This window comes from Pseudochaenichthys georgianus, chromosome 4 (assembly GCF_902827115.2).
Source record: "Pseudochaenichthys georgianus chromosome 4, fPseGeo1.2, whole genome shotgun sequence".
NCBI classification, from domain to species: Eukaryota; Metazoa; Chordata; class Actinopteri; order Perciformes; family Channichthyidae; genus Pseudochaenichthys; species Pseudochaenichthys georgianus.
The window spans coordinates 8,854,322-8,876,737 of record NC_047506.1 but is presented as its reverse complement, the minus strand read 5'-3'; the positions used below and the strand labels follow the sequence as shown (position 1 = coordinate 8,876,737).

At 41.7% G+C, this 22,416-nt stretch overlaps 1 protein-coding gene across 5 annotated transcripts in view; it reads right to left on the bottom strand.

Annotated features, from left to right (window-relative positions):
* Positions 1 to 22,416, bottom strand: part of sbno2b (strawberry notch homolog 2b) — a 78,503-nt gene that overhangs the window by 9,087 nt on the left and 47,000 nt on the right. For 3 of the 5 annotated variants that reach the window (XM_034081935.2, XM_034081938.1, XM_034081939.2), the window contains 22 exons: positions 13,754 to 13,930; positions 12,320 to 12,406; positions 11,584 to 11,689; positions 10,805 to 10,965; positions 10,562 to 10,695; positions 10,380 to 10,470; positions 10,076 to 10,219; positions 9,855 to 9,972; positions 9,649 to 9,754; positions 8,676 to 8,829; positions 8,402 to 8,578; positions 7,237 to 7,334; positions 6,549 to 6,631; positions 6,034 to 6,219; positions 5,290 to 5,411; positions 5,025 to 5,156; positions 4,253 to 4,388; positions 2,793 to 2,905; positions 891 to 962; positions 632 to 740; positions 453 to 524; positions 199 to 342 (listed from right to left, as the gene is read on the bottom strand). In XM_034081935.2, coding sequence (XP_033937826.1) covers positions 199 to 342; positions 453 to 524; positions 632 to 740; positions 891 to 962; positions 2,793 to 2,905; positions 4,253 to 4,388; positions 5,025 to 5,156; positions 5,290 to 5,411; positions 6,034 to 6,219; positions 6,549 to 6,631; positions 7,237 to 7,334; positions 8,402 to 8,578; positions 8,676 to 8,829; positions 9,649 to 9,754; positions 9,855 to 9,972; positions 10,076 to 10,219; positions 10,380 to 10,470; positions 10,562 to 10,695; positions 10,805 to 10,965; positions 11,584 to 11,689; positions 12,320 to 12,406; positions 13,754 to 13,930 — 2,722 coding nt within the window. The remainder of the gene's footprint in view (positions 1 to 198; positions 343 to 452; positions 525 to 631; positions 741 to 890; positions 963 to 2,792; positions 2,906 to 4,252; positions 4,389 to 5,024; positions 5,157 to 5,289; positions 5,412 to 6,033; positions 6,220 to 6,548; positions 6,632 to 7,236; positions 7,335 to 8,401; positions 8,579 to 8,675; positions 8,830 to 9,648; positions 9,755 to 9,854; positions 9,973 to 10,075; positions 10,220 to 10,379; positions 10,471 to 10,561; positions 10,696 to 10,804; positions 10,966 to 11,583; positions 11,690 to 12,319; positions 12,407 to 13,753; positions 13,931 to 22,416) is intronic. The other 2 variants (XM_034081936.2, XM_034081937.2) reach the window with 2 other exon arrangements.

Below are 22,416 nucleotides of genomic sequence, written 5' to 3'. Positions count from 1 at the left end.
GAAAAGAGGCGATTACTAACATTAAAAGATCAGGAACACAATCGCAGACAATTGAAGAAAGGAACAGACACTATTTCCAGATTTAACAACCATACCATTTATAAAAATACCGATGTTAGGATCCACACTGATGGAGGTTAATGTTCTGTAAACAGTGGCACCATGCAAGTGCTTAAACTCCACATTTGACCTCCATACCTAGGATTCCCATGTCATATTTGCCCTCCTTCTTATCCTTCTCGATCAGGTAGTCAAAGTTGTCGGTGAAGTACTGGAAGAGATGGTTCTGCTTGTGGACCTCCAGGCCCAGGATGCGGTTTAAGAACTTTGTGATGCTGCAGTCTGGGATAAAAGCACAACGCAGAACAATTAGTGGGGCTCATTGTTTTCATCACAAATAAACAAATAACAGAGCTATGGAATTGTGTCGGCATGCATCGTGGACACTCTACCTTTCTCAGTATTGATCCCAAAGCGTGGCTCCCTACAAAAGATGCCGACATCCATCATCCCGATCTTCATCTCTGAAAAAAGAACAAACTAGTTTTAGTGGCCAATCACAGTGAACATGCTTGGGAGTTGGTTCTCTGTTTACAGATGCTGACAGTAAACAACACCTCAATTAACTCACCTCTGAAGAACATGGCTTCACCCCCAGGGTATCCTTTGGGAGGGGGCACCTTGTTCTCTATATGGCCAAGGATTGCTTTGGTGATTTTATCTAGAGCCTTGGTGCCATACTGCAAGAAATAGGGGCATGTAATCAGTATAGGAACATCTGAGAACAATCACTCAGGAATTTAGCAACACGAATGAACAGCGAGAAAAACAAGTCCTCTTTAAAGCTTAAAATAAATGTTTTCACACTTTAAAAAGTTACATTTTCTTACCTTGTTCTCGAAATTGTACTTGCTCAGGTCTCTGGATTCTGTGGCTCTTCTGTCTCCGTGGGTTAATGCACCCTGCAAAGTGGATTAGCACAGGTGGTATTATTAGTATTAGGTTTACAGCCTTCAGAGCTTCGTCACATTAATACAGATGGACAAAGTGACGTCAGATAAATCTGCGTTTGCCGTTCATCAATAGAACACAACCCGACTTCACTGCTTAGCGTTGGTATGAGAGGATGAGCATTACCTACACGAATGGATAATGTGCAGCCGTTATAGGATTACTTTGATTACAATGGCTAAGAGCGTGGACTTGTTGCCCTCTCGTTCATAGATCCTGCTCTTTTAATGATAAGAGAAACAGTATTTAACATAATTGAGGAGTGAGGATATTGAAGTCAATATTCACAAGTTGGCAAAGTACAGAAATTCCTTCAAAATAATTTAACTATGATTAGCAAATATGCCTAATATGTCTGATACAGCTGTTGTTTCCTAGTACCGTACTTTTCGGACTATAAGCCGCGACTTTTTTCCCCATTCTTTTGTACAGCTAACGGCCACTAGGGAACCTCCTAAATCTATGGATTTTACAGGTAAAATTAACCACCACTAACACTATGGGCTCTATGACCGGTCCGCGCCCGCCACCTTTAAGCGGCGGGCTCCAGCAGGAAAAGCTGGAGGCTGGAAAAGAGTGAGACAGGTAGCGCGCCAAAGTAAAAGTGGAACCGAGAGACAGAACGAGAGCAAGACAGACGGACAATTTAGCTGCTGCGGCTTATATGCAGGTGCGCTTTATAGTCCGAAAAGTACGGTAATATGCATGTAAAGCAAAGTTAAATTCCAGTCAGAGATCCAGCGATTGAACCTGTAGTAGTCTCACTTTGAAAAAGGTCACATTGTTATTGCAGGTACATTGACTCTGCATCAAACAGCAGCATTGTGATATAGTGGAGAAACATCATTCAAACACAAGTTTATTTTTATGATGGGTATAATTAAAAGCCCAGCCTGCCTTTGTATTATCTTCCATACTCGTAAGATTTTAAGTGAACTGGAAAGGGAGCGGTGAGGGGAAACTTGAAGAAGAAGCAAAGTCAACAGAAGAACAGCAAGCTGCTGGCTCTGCCGACTCTGAAAGATGTCTTGAGATACCAAAACAAAGAATATCCGAGCCAAATATGACTTCACTGCTGATCTGGAGTCTGCCCGTTTCTAGGGACCGTCAACAATCCAAGTATAAGCGACTGCGTGTGTGCGTGTGTGTGTTGTATCGGGTTCAGGCATGCAGAGGACATGTGACCTATGTTTGATGCTGATTTACCGAACAAAGCTGGCAACCGCATGAACGACTTTCTGGAACCCTTCTTGCTGTTTTCCCAAAAGAAGTGTCATGCTGTGTCACTATGGAAATAAATGACTGCTTGCACTGAAATGCATTGATAATTATGGAAAGTAACCCCGAGAGTTATAAATTATTCAGACGAACATTTTTGCTTTTTCTGCTTATTCAGTTTTCCGTTATTGAGCCGGAGAAGGGGAAGACCCAGAATCCCTTGAGGTTTGTGGAGAAAAGTTGATGTGACTTCAAGTGAACCGCCAATAAAAGAGACTCCATGGAGGAGCCTGGGAATACCCCGTGCCACAGGAAGGGCAAGGAGTGAGGCTGAGAGGGCAACGTGTTGGCAACCTATAACAATCAATACATACTAACTGTCTCCATTTACAAAAGAAACACTCTTCTCACAATCCAAAGGACAACAAGATGAAAATGATTGTTTTCCCATGAGACAGGTTTCACTCAGTTAACAGGAAAATTACACATAAAAGTACAAATTGTTCAAAATAAAAGGAGATGCAACACACCAACACCCACACATTCATAAAAGCTCTATTTACCAGGCTCTCTAGTCTCTTCGCCACAATGGAGGCAAAACGTCTCTCCCCAGCCAACTCTGAAATGAGGAAGATGTACTCTGGAGCCGTGACCTGATTGGACCGATGGGTGCGACCTGCAGAGACGAGACAAAAACAATGATAACACATTATTGATAACATTTGAAAAGTTCAAGTCACTGTGACTGCAACATTTTTCAACAGACAGTATCAAAATCCAGACGGGCAAAAACAAGTTACAGATTTGATGAGGACTTGTTTCTTCTTAAGAAAAGAGGAGTAAGAAAGGGGATCTTTATGATGACAACATCAGATGAGATCTGTTCTTAAATCGACCGTTTCACACCATGTTTCAGACCCTGAACAGGGCCTTATTCATTACCAACAAGAAACTGGACGCTGAGAAGAATTCCTTAGAACCTCTATGAGGAAATGAATATAACTGTGTGTGTGTGTGTGTGTGTGTGTGTGTGTGTGTGTGCCAACCTGCCAAACAAGAATTAAGATAAGAGTCTGACACTAAGAAAGAAGGCTGCTTACAAACAAATTATTACCAAGCAGTATTATAATTACGTCAAACTATTTATTTATTCCGTCCTATACGATGGTGTGTGAGTGTGCTTGAGTGAGTACAGAATTTTTTTTTAAACAACAAATGCTGAGATGCTACTGGACTAGATGATTGCCTTTGCCTGGCAGCAAACTCACACTTAACCATGTAGACTAACAGAAAGAAAACCGCACATTACGAGGAGTGATTCAGTGAGACAAGACAGCATTTGTCCTAATTTGGTAATCCCTGTTCTACACATGAGATAAGCCCAGGCAGGGCCGCACAGAGAGACCGTCCTGACACATTTCTCTTTTAACGTTCCTGATAGCCTTTGACCCTGAAACAGCTGCTTGTTTCGGGCTTATACACAGCCCATCTTTCAACATGTTACATCTTAACGTGCAGCGGCAAAGAACGTCCGGCTCATTGATAAAAAAGTAGTAGTGGTAGTAGAGATATATTCAGACCTTAAAAAAAAAAGAAATGTGAAAAAAGGAAAAAAAGAATAGATGATTTTTATTCTGACGGAGCATATTTTTATTGGTAACCTTTTCACAATTTCCTACATAGTAACTTTAATGTATTCCTGTTTACTACCTTATTTAAAAAATGTGCAGACTGAACTAGACACTATAACAACAATTGAAAAAATGAAACTATCTTAAATTGACATTCTTCGCTATACTAAGTCATGCATATGGGCAGCAAATATTAATTCACATTTAACAAGCAGCAAACACGAGAAACACAGTTAGGCTAGCGCTAGCTTAAGATACCCAAGATTCAGACCACAAAAAGGACCCTGGCTAGTCTAAGTGGGAAAGAAGGAATGTGTTTTTGTTGTCTTTTATTGCGTTCCATGTTTTCCTGTTCACTTTTGAAAGACTCATTGTTTGATTTCCTGACTCACCGAATTGCTGAATGGCCCTGTCTGCACTCCAAGGCAGCTCTAAGGTCATGTGGACCCTGCGCCGCTGGTTCTTCACTCGCTTGTCCGCCTGCAGGGAAATCCCAGAGCTGGCCGCCTCAGAGATGATGGCCACGTACTGAAGGAAAAGTTAGGATAGTTAGTAAAAAAAATCTTATTGCACAATGTTCATAAAGCAGTACCTTCCTTTAAAGGTCTCCTATTGTACTGTTTTTCATCAATATATTATAGGTCTCAGATATATACAAAACATGTCTTTGAAGTGTTTGGCTCCAAACACCAAACAGATCATGCATTGCAGCATCCCATAATCCCCTCTGTTTCAAAAGTGCTGATTCTCTGTCTGTTACTTTAGATGAAAATAAGGAATCAACTCCCCACGCCCCTCTGAGAGATATTTGGTTAAAAAGAACACAATGGTGCTCTAGGAGGAGATTCAGCTGATGAGGTGGGGGGGTGACCTTGGTTGGTGATTGGCTAATGGTTACACAAGCCAAACAATCGTTATGACATCATAAAGTGGCCAAAATCTGATCAGCTCATTTTCAGACCGGTTTTTAATGGATCAGGACAAAAGGTAAGCGAATCTTTTTTCCTGAAACTTTCAGAATCTCTTCACACAGAGGAGACACATGTTGATGTATAAAAGACATGCAAAAGTGGATTTTGCATAATAGGTGTCCTTTAAGATACAGAAAGTTAGCAACAAAGTCATGCAGGACCTATTTCTCCCTGATTGATTGGGGTTTCTGACCTTCTCTGCACTCATGAAGCGATCTTTCTCCTTGATGTTGATGTGGTCGATGGTCAGACCCTGCTCAGCCCGAGACTCGTAGCGGACGCTGCCATCAGGACGCCGCACCACACGACCCTTGCGACCAGTCATCTGCGGGAAAAAAAATACATCACAATGTCAAGTAAATAAATAATACATTGATTTAAGTGGAGACGGTGACACCATTTAGGCTCATTAGAAACACATAGCGCGGCCGTTTATCGTTCTTTGCTTTGGCTCTTACCTCTGAGACTTGATCTGGTCCTCCAAACTTATCGATGAGCTCGTCCAAGGTGTTGAGAGGTAGTTCTTTTCCCAGCACGGATATTTTACTGAGGAGCCCCTGCTTCATCTCCTCTATCCTGGCTGTGAACAGGAAGCAAAGAGGAAATGAACCATGTAACCCTGACGTCCAAAGGTTGTTATTGTGGTTATATTACATGTCACTTGTTAGACACTTTTATCCAAAGCGACTTATATAAATTCAATACTGTGGGCAATTTGGGGTATAGTGTCTTTCCCAGGGATACAATGACATGCTGACTCCTTATATACATTTCATTCATGGTTTTACTAAGTTACTACACTGTAAACAAAGCTGCGTCCCTCCCGCTGTGTGCAGCTAGAAGGACAGCAACACGTTGTCTGGCTCGAGTGAGAAGGCTGATGTGAATGGGAAACAATCGACTTAAAAGAAAAAAGACTTGTGGACTTGGCAACGTTTTAGAGTTATTTAAAATCTTATTCTACAAATAGTATAATACTCCTGATATTACTGTAGCCTAACCTTTATCCACAAATGTGTGTGTTTTTTACACAATGAACAAACAAGCAAAAATAAAAACTTTAAGCTAGATTAAGAATCTGAAGGTAAGAACTATTTGACTATAGAAGGTCGTTTCTCTGTCTAGACATGCAAGTATTTGATCAACACTGGACACACCTACTTAGGCTGAAATATCTTCCAGAGAAAATGACATCTCCCTACCTGTCTGGTGGCTCGTGTGGTTAACAAAAATGACATCATCATTGTCTAGCAGGGAGTCTGGTGAGGAGTTGGAGTCGGTGTCCATGCCGTCGGAGTCACTGCTGCTGTCGTCGCTGATGTTGATCACACCCCCGCTGTCCACCGTGTGCTTGGGCACCTTGGGATGGCGACCCCTTGGGGGCTTCCCTGATTGGAGGACACATCATGTTATTAAATGATAACATTAGTATTACAGCTTAAGATATTTGACTTTTTGTATTCACACTCAATGAGAGGCCTAGAAATAAAAGCATAATGCAAGAAAATTGTGTTTCACAGACAATCAAAGCTGGCAGATGGTAATCAAACAGCCAGAAACACATAAATACATGTATATACAAACAAACAACACTCTGTTAACTGGTCAATTAGACTGCAGGGCAAATGCCTGACATGTCTGCTGAGTTCTGGCTATTCACAAGGTTAAAAAACATATTTTTTCTAATACTATGTAGAGTACACATGCTGGCACTTACGTTTTCTCTTTGGGCCCGGGGCTTTCTCTCTCCTCTGTTTCTCTGACGGGAAATGTTTTGTTACAAGCGACTGGAATACTCCCCTAAAGGAAAGAGGAAAAGAGAAACACATTTAATCGGACAGCAAAGCGGACGACACAGGACAGTTTTGACAGTTCGACACCGCATACATTTCTGATCTGGCCTAATTATACTGTCAGTTGTTGACAGGGTGACGAACATGTTGTGTGTGTGATCTAATATCCTCAAACCTTCAGGCATGTCTGCTTTGAGAGGTTCAGGGTCAAACCAGTTCAGAGCGCTCATCACATGTACCCTCCCTCACTTGTTATTCTTGACTGGCGTTGTTCGATAATTAAATAGCTGCTCAAATGTTCAGAGATTGTTTGGTTTTATTGAGGATAAATGGTGATGATCTGATGTGCCACCTAAAGGCAACCTTTCTAAAGCCTGAAACTGACTAGTTCTTAAATAAAATGTATGTATTGAGGGTGTATTCGCCTCAATATTGGCAAATCACTTTGATGAAGCAACAAAATGAAATGTAAGAAACCGCCAGTTAGCTATCGCTTCACAGACACACAAACACGCTTTTTCTAATAAACAACACTCTTTCAAACAACTTTATAACAACATTAATATTATAGAAACACACAAACATGCAGAGGAAATATTCCTTTTCACTCACTCTGCTGCAGACACAAATCTGTCGAGCTGGCCGTCGTTCTCATCCAGGACTTCTCTGGTGCGAGACTCTCCGGTCGACTGCAGCCCGATAACGATGCACTGTGGTTGAGGTGACACAAATACACATCAATAAACGGGTCTGCTGTGTCACTTGAAGTATTGAGGACTCGTTCCTGGCATTAGATGGGACATATTCTAACATCCTTAAATGCATTCGACTCATGCATGTGTAAAAGGAAGTGTAAAATATGGTTAACAATACTTTAAAACAACTCTTATTTACTAGAAAGAAAACAATATTATTTCTATGCAGTTCTCCCTTCTTTAGCAACATTTACAGACATGCGTTTCCTGCTTGGACTTTCGATTGAAGAGTCCTCTAGATCAGTGGTTCCCAACCTGGGGGGCGCGCCAAAGATCGCAGGGGGGGCGCCAGGCCTCAGATGATTTGAGGCCAAATATCATATTTAGACTTTTTTTTAATTTTTTTTACATATAATTGTAAAGCAATACATGATTGTCACTAAAAGCCTCTTCTCTACATTACAATCAAATATAAAAAGTAATTGATTAATTAATTTGAATAACAATTCAAGTTAGTAGCTATTAAAGGCATAAAAAGACAGAAATGTATAATTCTTTCTTTAATAGAGATGTTTCTTCTGCCCGTAAAGTGTCCAAACCGGGCTTTTCTGGATAAGCGGGAATCCCAATGAATTAATCCTGAGTCCAATAACCATCAAAGTCACTCCAATAGTGCTCCTTAATTACGCTTTCATCCTCCTTTAACAAAATACTTCACATTCATCTAGTTTGTGACAGTAGTCTATGGACAGAGGGTGTCGTTTTTCTCATACTGATATTCTGAACAATCTGTGTTGTTGTATTTGCTGTAAAGTGTCTCTACTGTAGGCTATTTTTATTATATGTACAGCACTTTGGCTCGACCAAAAATCGTTTATAAATGTGCTATATAAATAAAACTTGATTTTATTTGAGTAGTTGTAGCATTTTTGAGACTTTTAAACTTTAATTACCGCTGTTGCGGGGGGGCGCAACTTCCAACAGGAGTCATTTGGGGGGGCTCTTGGGACAAAAGGTTGGGAACCACTGCTCTAGATTATATATACTGTATGACTCAGTGTGTGACAGTGTGTTGTGCTGACCTTTCCGGCCAGCAGCTCTTTCTTGGCCAGCTCCACCAGGCAGCGCACCTTGGCTGCAATACAGAGGTATTTGAAGAAGCGCTGGTGAGACGCCCAGAACTGCCCCCACAGAGACTTCCTGCTGACCAGGCCCAGCTCATCCGCTGCACGCATGAACACCTGCAGCGCCTCTGCCCACTGCACACAGATGTGAACCGTCACAATGTTATTGTTTCATCCAGCAGAAAATACCAAAAGGCTACAGATATGGAAGAGACTCAGGCATGATGCTCACCAGTCGGGCAGCTTTGTTATAGATCACTTTGAAGTCACTATCCAGTCCGATCTCTTCAATGCGGAAAGACACCCCTGAGAAGCTCAGCTGTCTGGCAATGTACATCCCGCTCACTTTCATGTCCATGGCAACGATCTCCATGGCACCGACACCTCTGTTTATGAACAGCATATAAATGATTCAACACAACACAATCACGGATCAACCAGCTATAACCACAAACTGATTGCAAGAGATTTGCCAGTTGGCACAGCAATTTGAAGATATATGTCAACATGATTGAAAGGCAGGCATAAGGCAAGGCAAGGCAAGGCAAGTTTATTTATATAGCACTTTTCAACACAAGGCAATTCAAAGTGCATAACACATAACTAGGGATCGACCGATATGGCTTTTTCAAGGCCGATACCGATACCGATTATTAGTAATCAAGGAGACCGATAACCGATATTTGGAACCGATATACATTTGCAGTAAAATCAGAAAATCTTGGTGTCAAAATGTAGAATAACACAAACTCCAACACAACTTCTTTGAAATGCATTTAAGCATATATTATGTTTCATTAACTTTTAAACATCTTACAACTGGTTTCCTCTCTGTGCCCTTTTCTTTAGTGCAGTCAACTGCAATGAGATAGAGACAAGAAGTGGGGCTGCAGGCTGACATGCTTAACTAACAATAATGCTTAATTTATTATATCTGTCTATCTAGCATACAATCCCAATAAGCTGCTAGCAACTGATAGTCTGATGTTGCTGCTAGCAGCTGATAGTCCCACCCATCAGATAGCGCTGTGGGCGGGACATTGCTCGTGTACACATAGTGGTGACTGCAGCCAGAGAAACGGCCGCATCAGAGCCAAAGTTGTATCGGCAATTTGATAAAAAAAAGGCCGATACCGATAATCGGTCAAATGCGGAATATCGGCCCCCTACACATAACACTTTCTGCAACATGTCGCCCTACAAACCTTTTCTCGATGGCATGCAGGAAGTCTTCAAATGCTCTGAAGGGCGTGCCCTCACCCCAGATTCCCAGGCGGCTCATATAGATCATGTTCTTTGGCTCAGAGGCACCTGGGACAGAGATTTAAAAAATATGTATTCTTAAATGCTTGTTCATATTGCATTACACATGCACACGTAGGATTGTGTGATTATTTATGCGTCTGCCTACCTGTGGCACTGGCATACACCACTCTGGCCCGCGGCAGCTTGTTTTGCAGGTCAAGCACGGCCTTGCCCATCTTTGTAGATGTGGCATTCTTGGCTTTGTGACATTCATCAAAAATGATCTGTAATGGGGAAATGTCAAGGGCATAACAACAAAGACGTAGAATATCGTTTCGTGTTTGAAAACTGTCGGATGTCAGTGAGGTCTTTTGAATGAAAGGATACAACTCCGTCGAAGTCTGGCTTGCACCAGTCCAGGATCTGTTTGATTCTCGTCCGGTGCTGCCCTCCTGCCTGGCTCTCTCCGATCAGCGCAGAGTAAGTTGCAAATAGGACTCCTTCTGAGGTAGCTGTGTCTCCGTACTTAATCTAAAATAACAAATCAAATAGTCAAAAGAGGATAGCATTTGTGAAATACAGAGCTAATTTACCCTGTTTCCAAATACAGCTTGTTTCATTTGCTTGGATGCACGCATCATTTAAACAGTTGCCTAAAACAGATGTCATTCTTTTAACTCATCACACTCACCTTGTTTAAGGCATGCACAGGAAGAAATGATGCATTTATGTCTTTGAGATCTCTCTCTGCATCAAATTTCAGGTCATTGGATATGCTGAACCTGAGGGCAGGAGCAGGAAAGTCATTAATTCAGTCGGGATCTGCTCCATTTGCCCACTCTGGGGTCAATCAGAGTTGTAATTCTCTCTTACCATAGTGCTTTCTTCCTTCCCTTATTGTAGTTCTCCAGGATGATTCCTGCCACAGTGCGTCCCTTTCCAACCCCCGCCCCATCTCCGATCAGGAAGCCCGCCCTCTGGTTGTTCTGCAGGATAACTTCGTGTTGCTGAGGGTGCACAAAGAGCAAATATATAAACAAAGATGCATGGGCAATACAATGTTAGCCATCATCACAGTTACAGAATGAATAATTGCTACATGCACGGTGTGTATACCTGGCAGGCGTAGATAATAGCCTCTAGCTGCAGAGCGGACAGCAGGCCCCCGCTGACAGTTGGCTCAGGGATAGACAGAGTGTATGTGATGTCAGGAGGAGGGACACTGGACAGAGTGCTGGTCTCCACCACTATGTCAGGATGAGAAATTCCTATAGTGGCTAGAAAAAGGAAAACAGCAGTTTAAATAGGGGGACAGTTTACAGACACGAATGATACATCCATAATGTGAAAAGTGTCCTGTTGTTTAAGGGACCCTATCATGCTTATTTTCAGGTTCATATTAGAATGTTGTGCCTTTACTGGGACATGTCTCCATGCTTTAATGTTCAAAAAGCTCTTTATTGTTCTCATACTGCCTGTGCTGCAGCACCTCTTTCCACCCTCCGTCTGAACGAGTCTGCTCTGATTGGTTATTATCTGGCTGGCTGTGTTGTGATTGGTGAACCGCCTAGAGAAGTGTCGGAAATGTACGGCCCCTAGCAAATCAAACCAATGTGTTGGATTGCTAGCCAATAAAAGCAGGAGTATTACACAGTGATGTCACTGTGCTACGGAAGTAAATAAAGGAGTCCAATGGAGACGTTCCCGGCAGTGGGGGAGTGTCTGGGAGAGATGAAACTTTAGGATTTTAGCCTTTGCACACCTCTTTCATTACCTTTATAACAAACTACAGGACACTCTACAAGTGAACAAAAGCATAATAGGGCCTCTTTAAGCAGAACACTGTAGATAAATAAAAAATTAACTTCATGTTGTAATTCAGTCTAGTAACCTACATTTGGAGGGTTTGTACTCAGCATATGTGTCTACATGTCCCAGTTCATCAGTCTCTTCTTCCTCAGCATCCTCTTCCTCCTCTGGGGGCGGCTGTGTTCTCTGAGGCTGGGCAAACAAATACAAAAGGTGAGTATGTATTTCACGTTAATGAAAACCACACATGGGAGTTATGCTTCTCGTTTCAGCGAGTAAGGAAAGACACCGTAGCTGAAAGATAGAGGCAGGTCAGCTGTTAGTAGAGAGGTTAGCGCAGCACATTTAAAACCCCTCATCAGGGCATGGTAACCAGGGCAACAGTGAAATAAAAGATAAAGCTGAAAGGTGCAGAATGAATGAGAGCTTTGAAACATGTTTGTAGCTGCAGATAAAAGACTGTTTTACATATTCAGGCAACATCCAGTAATGTTATCTGAGAAGCAGGAAATGCAAAAGGGTCCCATTTTGACAGGTTAATATTACACTGTCTCTTTGTATTGTCACAAACTATTCAAAAAGACAATGCAGTATATGGAATAATCCATTCTCTAGGTGCATTGGCAGAACTATGCAATATGCAGCAATGCTTTCATCCTCTGTGGTAATACACTATAACTCTTAACATGCTAGTAGCTTTATATACTGTCAAAATGGGACCCTCAGCGTTAGACTAGTGGCTTTTTATGTTGATATGAAAAACAATCTAAGCCTTAAACCCAGGTTAATAACAGATCAGATTAGAGGGGTTGGTGTGGCTACCTGGAATCCTCCTAAGGGTGGGGTGCTGATAATAGCATGTATATCATCCAAACTGGCCAAGCCATGAAACCTGCTGGTGCCATTCTGCTGTCAACAATGAAATGAAATGAAGAAACACAAATGAAAACAGTGCACAATGCAATAGAAAAGAGTAACACAAAAACATGAATAATCCTTGAATACGGAGTGTGTGTGTATATGAATGTGCATAAGTGTATGTGGGCGCTTCATAGATGTCTGATGGAGCAGCACTCAAGAAAATGCAATTTGTTGTCAGGCGGTGAAAAGCCAACGACATCAACAACAAAAGGCAGATAAAGCCGTGTGTGTCTGGGAAACATAATGGATGAAATTAGGGCAGAATGAAAAGGAAAATATAAAAGGCTTTCTGAAGGCAGGAGGAATGAATGAGCTCTGATTCATATCAAAAAGATATCCCTGAAGCCTCTGAGTCAAAGAGGGCTCAACAGCAACCAAGCAGGGATAGAGAAATAACACTCAACAAAGTCGCTTTCCTCAAATCACTGACTCTAAGATCATGGTATAGTACACTGAGGGACAATCAATCCAAAACAAAGATGGCTATCATTTCAAGTCTCATACGAGCCTCTGTAGCGGGGGCTAATCTGGTGAACGGCTTTAAAATGTCTGTATGGTGTTTTTGTGATCATGCCTGAAATCTCAATATAGCTTGGTACAAATGGTAACATTCCTTCAATATAGTATAGTATTTACTTTTTGAGAATACTGGATGACTCAAACGTGTGTGTGCAATAACTGATCAAGGTAATACCTATTTACAGTCTAGTGACCTAATTCCAAGTCTCGTTGTTGTCTATTGATCTGTTTGTGTGTGCAGAATTGTATTGATGCAGTAAGAATACTATTTTCCTTCTTCTTGTGTCCCATTTGCTGTGGAAAAGTCCAAATAGAAGTGTCGCACTAACATCAAAGCTAAATAAGGCTGCATTGGTTTAGTAGTGTCTTTTTCGTGTGGTCTAATGGCTAAATAGGTTATTTGAGGATGCAGAGCATTAGCCATGGTTAAAACATACATTAACTGATTGTGGCAATTCATTACTTCCCAAGTAGATAATTGATACAAATTGGTTGAAATCCATTCGGCAACTAATGTCGATAACAAGCAGAACATCTGTTGTTCAGCGATGGTACCACGTGACGGCTGTGTGATAAAAATATGTATTAAAGCAAACTGTTTTCTATGAAAAGACTGCACTGGTGCCGGGGTTTTGTGATGTGACTGGTGTTGGCCTATTTAGTTTTTTTCAAAAGAATGAACATGAACCCAGCTACACCATGAAAGTCCCACATGAGAGTGAAAGGTTGCAGAGAGCCAGAACAGCACGAATGTTTACAGAGAAGAGGGACAAGAGGGTGTTCTGGGTGATGTGTGAGTGGGTGCTGGCTACTGACCTCTAGCTGGCTCTGTGCTGGTGTGGTGGTGGTACTAGTGTTGACGTCCCAGAGGGTGGGCACTGTGTTCAGGTTGTCTGGGCTGATGAAGGGCTGTGCATCAGCATACTCCGACAGCGAGTCAGCCGGAGAGGAGAACAGGGAGTTTGTAGAGAGGTCATCAATGCAGGACAGGTCCTGAAGGCAGAGAGGAAGAGAGAGGATGTTATGTTCAACTTCTAAAGAAAGGGCAACATCTGTGGCAGAGCAGCGAGACATACCGATTTCCTTCCAGCTGTGAAGGAGTTGAATATTGTGAAATGACATGTGGATTGCCAAAACAAAACCATAGCCAGAAATATTTCCAAGTTTCATGGAGAGAAAAAAAGTGAATAAACCCTAACTATATTTCCTAAAGCAGACACAAAACACAGGTTGTGCAGCAGAGGACTATTCACTGCATACCTCAGAAGGGAAAAGTTGGGAGTGAACCACAGACAATAAAGGTGGCCCATTCATTCTGGAGTTCAGCCAACACAGCAATATTTTAGGAGTAACACGAGAAGCCTAAACAAAATCTAATCACACACAGATGTGTGAGGTTGAGCACATAAAATAGAAAGCAAGTGGCGGCCATAATGAAAGTGCTTGTGTCTTCGTCTGTATGTGTGTGTCATTTCAGCTATGGCTGCCTTCCAGACGCCCCTCTATTCATATCCTTTTCCAAACCATTAGCATGCCATGTTCTTTAACTAGCCGCTCACAGGCACCCCTCGGCCCCCTGAGACTTGTAAACATGGATGAGGGGAGATAGGGATTTGGAGGTGAGGAGGGGGGAGAGAATATGGAAGACACAACAGGCTGAACAGAGGAGAGAAATGTTTTGGGAAATGGGAACATGGGTCTACATTGTTGTGTATGTGTATTCCTGTGTGTAGTCCTCAGTTTGTGTGCATGTATATTTATACTACATGGGCCATGTGTGACAGTTCCCACACCCCCCTTTCCAACTACATCCTACAAAAGGACCATGAGGCAGCATGAATACTTCCAGAATATAATACTACAGTTTAACTCACTTTTAAGGGACAGTTCCACATTTGAGAAAACTAGCCAACATAAAGAAGAAAAGTGTCATCTTGATTGACAGGTCTGTGTTGCATGTATGGGTTTACTACAGGTTAAGTTAGCTTAGTATAAACAGTTGACAGTTAACCAGCAGAGACTCCACGAAAGTAGTGCCAAAGAAGAGGCATGCAAAACAGAAAATTGTCTTTGATTTGCAAACGTAAGTCTGCTTCAGTGCCTCCATTTTCAGGGACATATATTGGAGACATCTGAGTTGTATTAACATGTTCCTTTCAGTACTGGCAAGAGAGCAGGCAAGCCTATTTCTCAAAATGTTGAACTGTTCCTTTAAGGCCTGATTGTCTGCGCTACAAACTACTGTGTTATATAATATTCAAAAATGGAAAATGTGTATTAGATATCTCTGTAACCGTCCTGCACTTAAACATGGTTAAATGGTTTTTCTTACAGAGTAATACTTTCTCACCTAAGAATACTGTACAGCAACAAGCAGTGATAATAAGTGGGTTTGACGCACAACATGGTGTTATGACTGGAGATGACTATTAAACAAAGGGAAAATACATGCCGTGCGAAGCCAAAGTAAAACTGTTAGGCAACAGAAATGCACGACACTTTGTGTTGCTGCCACCTCGACAATATGCTGCTTCTGATTAATGAGAGAATCCGTGCTCACTTGTCATAGCTGCCTGCTAGCTGTTGCTCACAGTTCAGCTGAAAATGTTTCACAGGCATGAGAAGACAAGAAGCAGAGCGCTTATGTTAACATGAGTGAATCATGTGGGAATGGGGCCCAGTGAAGGTGGTAAACAGCAGGAAGACGACCAACAGAGGCTCACAGATATATGTGTATATTTGTGCCCTCTGACGTTAGAGAAACAACTTGCTGACCGAAACGCGGGGATATTTGTGTGTTGGAAAGAGCTCTTCCAAGGGTACAGCCTGAGCTTATCAGTGTTTACTGGAAGCCTCTTTTTAACTCCGTCTCTCTCTTTCTATTTCTCCCTCTGTGTGTGTGTGTGTGTGTGTGTGTGTGTGTGTGTGTGTGTGTGTGTGTGTGTGTGTGTGTGTGTGTGTGTGTGTGTTTCCTGAGGGCAAGATCAGACATGAGCACAGAAAGCAGGCTCTCAGAAATGGTTCTGCACTGTCGACAGCTGAGTGGAACAACTGCCTTTTCTAGGGTGTCAGATGGGTGTGTTTAGAGAGGGTTCCTGTAAACTATCACTCCCAAACACATAAGCTTACTTTCTACCATACTTCCTTCCTCCATATTCTTTGTTTATTCTATCAGCTGTGTGTCTTTCTATCCCAGGAAAACTGTGTGTTGTCTTTCCAGCAGCAGAATAAATCATAAACAATTGATAAATACATTTAGAACGATAACTAAAAACTCAGATTTGATATGAAATACAGCTAAATTAAATGTATGGGCTATCATATATAGCTTCGCTTGTAAATAACGTGTAATTAAATGAATGACTAATTATAAGCATCCCTCTGGATTCATTCAAGCTCAAGTTGAAACGTGTCCTAAATCCATTTGTTTTCAAATATTGAATTTGTATTGAGACATGTAGGTCATCGCTCTGTGTTACGTTTGGATGTAACTTCTGGCTTTCCCACATAATGTGCATTTATGTAACAGGGCATACTGTGCTGCTGAGGCAGTGTTGTTATTAGAGTCCTGATATGAAAGCATAGCAGAGAACTGCAGCGGGTTGGTTTATGCTAACCAAGTTGGACCGACCTGAACACCATGCTAATCGAGTTGTTAAGCAGAGCATAACAGAGGCAGCAGTGTTTGTCCCCTGGCGCTCCGTACCGAGGGCCAGCTCATCTTCTGTTCCTGAGAGAGGGTCCTGCCGAGCAGAGATAAGGCTTGAATTCCAACTGCTCTGATGCTAATGTGGCTCCCTCCGCAGCACACAGCCATATCACTACTTATCCTGACTGTGAATCCAAAATCTGAATGTGTGTATGTTGATTCTTTTTAGGGAATAATATCTGCTTGAATTCTCTACTGCAATTTCTGAGAATAGGTAGGGGAAAAAGGAAATCACAGTCTGGGTCTATCTGTACATGTTCAGAGGAGAACATGTGAAAGCCCATGTGAGTGTTATTTGTTCACTCTGCTGTTTGCCTTGCACGTGTTCCTCCTCTCCACTTCCATTTTCTTCTCTGCTATAAATGCTAAACCCAGCAGCATAATCTTCCCCTACGACCATCACAGTAAAGTAGAAACTACGCATCCTTCTGACCACTGGTGTATAACATGGTGACATTTTAACAACCTTGTATGCCAATTGAAGCGCTGTATAGAAGCATAACACGCATATGCATGTACTGTATGTCACATCATAAACCCAAAGAGGCAGTAAATTGTATTTGAGTGCCTCGATAATGAAAGTTGTCGACTTGGGGATGATTAATAGAGGCACAAAGCAATGAAAAACAGGATCACATTTTCTCTGTAGAGCGGAGCTGCATAGCGTGATGGCGGTGGTTGAAGGTGGGGGTTATTAACTCTCAGAATCAGAACTGGAAAAATACATTTTTCACACTAACCACCCACAGACAGCTGGGCTTCATCATCCGTTATGGTTGATGTATTTACAGTGCGATGAGTAATCTGTCACACAATAACCCCCTCCTTTAAAAGTAACATACAGTGAATCTGTTATCATGAGGTAAGTGCTAAAAATTCAGTCAAACATCCGTATTAGCAATTACAAGAAAACAGTGAAAGGGCATTTATCTTTAGCTTCAACAGATGCTTTGGTTGAAATGAATAACAGCAACGTGTACAATGACACTGGTTGTGACACCGGTGATAAGCTCTGGCGCTACCATACAAGGAAGTCTGACAGCATTATCTTTTAGTGAGCTTTATAAAACAATACATTTATTGTATTTGTCTCTAAATGTTACCATTAAAGGAAAAACAATCAAGTCTCCAATCATAAAACCTTCATCTAGTTTAAAATATATGTTTGGTTTATTAGGTAATAGCCTTTCTTAATCAGAGGACTGTAAAACAATACATCCAGCAGCGTGTGTCCTGATAAGCTCCACTGTTACAATCATAGCCTCTCAAATCAATTTAGGAAAAGTTGATTAGACAAATGTTCTTTTTATTTATTTTAATTCTGTGTGCGAAACTCTTCTGCATTGTAGGTTCAGTCACTGCTTACTCAACGGGAATATATGGACAGCACATGCCCCACATGGTGCTGCCAGCTGCTCCTTCTCACCAGAAGTTGTCTGGCATGCTTAGAATGTCGACAACAGTTGACATGTCAACATGACGCTGGTTAAACAACAGGGACTAATTCCTTACCAACTTCCCACCTGTATACACACACTAATTATTTGTGATGCACTTCATGACCAAGATAAAGACTGGAGATGTATTGAACCATTATGAGAAATAAATCATGTTGTATGCCTTTAGTTTCCTCACTGAGACATATCGCAGATTATATTTCCCCCTGCTATCAAAAAGCAAATATTAGGTAAAAAGTACTATATCTAGTCCTAGGCCACATCCTGTTAAACTCAATAACCTGCGTTAGGGCAGGGCCAGGCCACGGCCCCAGGCAGGCCAGGCCCTGGGCTTTCCCCTCCTACAAACTGCCAGCCTTTCCAAGGCCAGGAAACAATTCACCCTGTCCTCCCACATACCCCACACACCCACATAGACAAACACACACCTCAAATAACCTCATGATATGTTTCCGTCATCTCTTTCTTATTTCCATAGTGTTTTAAACTCCATCCCCCTTGTTTCCCATCCCTCTCTGTCCCCTTTCTCCCTGTACGTTCAGCCTCTCCTTGTGTGTTTATTGTAGTTTTGTTTTCCCACAGTATTCTGCAAGACCAGGAAGAGGATCTCTTTAACCCAACGCTTATCTGTATCAACATCCTTTTGGGTAGATATGGTCAGTCACATAGATCAATCAGGACAAAAATGGCCTTATGCTAAAAGCACCATTGTGCCACTAAGGATGAAGAGAAATGTAAATGTAAATATGTGCCTTTTGTACAATGCAGTGTGTACTGATATAGGCAAACTACAATCTAAAAGCAAAAATGTTAGAAGTCCAGTGGCGTCTTAGAGCAGCAACTGCTTTCCCAATTGGCCTTTTTATGTCAATGTGCCCTTGCTCTTGACTATAATGTAGGTAGTCAAAATGACAGTGTATCCTAGTGTAACACAGCGAAATAAAGAAATAGAGTCGTATTAAACCACCCACCCCACACTTGATCAGCTGGCTAAAACAACCCCCACCCCAGACCCTCCATTCTGGGGTCAGCTGTTAACCTTGTCCATGCAGTCAACAGAACCTGATTGATGGCCGTGTGTGTGTGTGTGTGTGTGTGTGTGTGTGTGTGTGTGTGTGTGTGTGTGTGTGTGTGTGTGTGTGTTTTATGTCAGGCATTAAGTCAGGCGTCAACATAAAGGCCTCCACTGGTATCTCTCTGTCTGGGGTATGATAGGCTATACTGTATGCATGTCCTTCAACTCTGATATATCTATTAGGCTGTGACTTTAATAGCACTGCTCTAAGCTTTCCTGTTTTCTGGTAGCAATTGCACTTCTTTCAAATTAGGCATTCAATCCATCTGCAATGGTGTTTTGTGAAAAGTAGAAAACCTCTTTGTATCCCCACTCTAGAAGACATGCAGACATAAATCAGGATCAAGAGTCCAATTTGTCCAAAAGCCATTGTGTTTTTATGAGTACACTTGGAATGATTTAAATCTTGTTTTTGACCCTTTAGTCACATAGCCTGCAGCCAAAAGATACATTTGAACACTTTTTAAAGTCCATCACAGATAATTACAAGTCTCAGGTCTAGAGAACGGTCGTCACAGCTCCAGTTGTTTCACTAAGCACAAAGAGCTCTACTCAGGACCCCGCCAAGCCAAAGATGATTTTAAAAGGCCTCTGACAATATTATTTAATACCCAGGTTGACTTTTCTTGACATCTGTGCTGAAATGTTGGTCTAAGAAATAAAAGAGATTAACAATGTTCAATGTATTTACACTTTAATGGTGATAGGGTCAAAAGTAAAAGATCATGCCATGTTTGTCTAGCCCACAGGTCTCGCCTATCCCTGACCGACTATTCAATGCTAATCGAGGCAGCATTGCCCGTCCAGCAACCTCATGACAGGCAAGTCTTCATGTCCTGCCAAGTCTGAGTAAAGTGAGCCATGAACTGTTGCTGCTTACAAACGCTTGGAACTTTCCAGTGTTTTCATATGTTCTGGAAAATAAAAGGATGTCATGTCTATGTTCCCAGCTAGCAGCCGAATGACGGTGCTGGTTCAAAGAACTGTTATTTGTTCATGTGGAAGAGCTTTAAACTTCCACTGAGCCTACTACTAGAAACAAGGCAAACAGGCTCCAATATCCACAATGTGCCGCCAGCAAATAAAACTAAATAAAAGTCTGGCAAATTCAGTTTCTTGTTCAAGTACAAAAAGTAGCACACGATGGTAAATAACAAGAGAACAGAGGAAAGAGAGAGAGAGAAGCAGTGAGAGAGATTTCATGGGGTGGGTGCAAAGAGGAAGTCAACCACAGAAGGGTGCCATGATGAAAAGCCAATAGACCAATAAGAATGAACAAATATGGTGGGTTTTGGAGAAGAATTGCAATCGTCAAAAAAAGGGCACAAACGTACACACTCAATCTACGTGCGTGTATGTGTGACGACCTGCATGAGCTTGCGTCTTCAGTGCAGAGGAAAGTAGGTGTGAGGGGAGTCTTGACGCAAGGTGACGTCTGAGTTATGAAGAAATGTCAACATACCACACAACCCTTGCAACAGGGGCTGTCATTTCCTACAGGCACATGGGACACATCCCTAAAGAATAACTGAGAATGTTGATACATTCTGAGCGAGGTAATGACATTTTTGATCATTTCTCTAGAGAAATTGTATTATCTCTAGAGGACAAAAACATCTACCTATTAGGAGTTTTATTCCTCTAAACCAAGCCCTTTTAATGTCTTGAGTTCATTATCTGATGTTGATATGTGTGTTAATTAGTAGCATACAACCTGAACTGAAGATTCTCTTTGATGTCTGAAATGACATTTGACTATATCCTATTGTTATGCTCTAGTGGGAAAACCAATACTAGAAGGTTCAGAATTGTCTGAACGTCTCTAAAGTGTATATTCACAGCTTCTCGTATCACCCCAAATAACCTTGCTCACTTTTGTCTCGTGTGTATGACACACACCCAGGCTTTCCCACACCTTCGGCCAGTGAACTACTATCACGCTGTGACTCATGACGGTGGGCTTGTTGCCCGTAAGTTGCTGGTTTGGTTGTTAACCAAACATCTAACTTCTAGCAGGGGATTGTATTTACTTTCATAACCCTGGACTCATTGGCTGGGACTATTACATCAAGTTCAACTTATCTTCACATTATGACGACTGCATGGTGGCTAGTAGGCAAACACGCTTATATTATACAACAGTTAAAACCAATATTTGTTTGTATTGAGAACATTGGAAAGAGACACCCTGAACCAAAATGTAAATGACACCCAACAGTATAGGGACAGAACAAGGGTGGAGAGAGTAGTTTGACGCACAACATAACACCATTCAGCTACAGGTTAGTAGTTTGTTGGTGACACATATTAATACAAACTAGAATGAATTCAATTCTATCTCAAATCAAAGTTAAAAAAAAGGAAAACAAAAGGCATAAAGGGCTGTTAAGTGAAATGCTACCGTTTTGCCAAGACTACTCACTGGTGCAAAGAAACTGCAATTATTCATTACCAGTAAAACTAGATGATCCGTGAACCTGAAATGTAATATTCGTATCCTACTGCAGCTGCTGCTCAGCTTTCTGAATACATTCAGACCCGACAGATTTACTGCACCTTGTTTCCTGCATGAACTGTTTTAACAGTCGGGAATAATTATCCAGAATACCACCCTGTATTTTCACCTAGCACCCCCACGAATTATTCCACTGTTGCAATTACACATGGCAGATAAGCAAGACGGCAACATTTAATCTCTATTTTGAGCGTAGCAACCTGCATTACTGGCATCCACTCATCATCACACCATCCCCCATGCTCTCACCCATCCTCACAATCATTTATTCACATCTCATAAACTGCACGCCTAGGTCATGCTTTAAGCTTAACGTATTATAAATAAGTTCCGACCAAGAGGCTTCCGAGCGGCACCCCTCGTTTTTCCAGCCAAAATTCACAAATGTTCAAGTTTGTCTTAAAACAGTGCTCAGGAAATGTGCCCTAAAAAGACTGTAGATCTGGAACAAACCATCTAACTCAGACGGCTGAAGACTCATATAAGCTTCTGATCAACTTTGGAATAAATTGCCACCCCATCTGTTGGTATCGCTTCGGAAAAGTATCTCGAAATTATTGGTATTAACATGAGAAATAAAACATCTTTCAATGTTCATATCTGCCTTTTTATGTACAAACGGTGAGAAGAGACGGGATAAAGGCAACGCAGTCTGCGCAAATGGAAGAAACAATACAAAACTGTCCATCTTCAGGTTGCTGTGTACTAGACAAAACACATCGT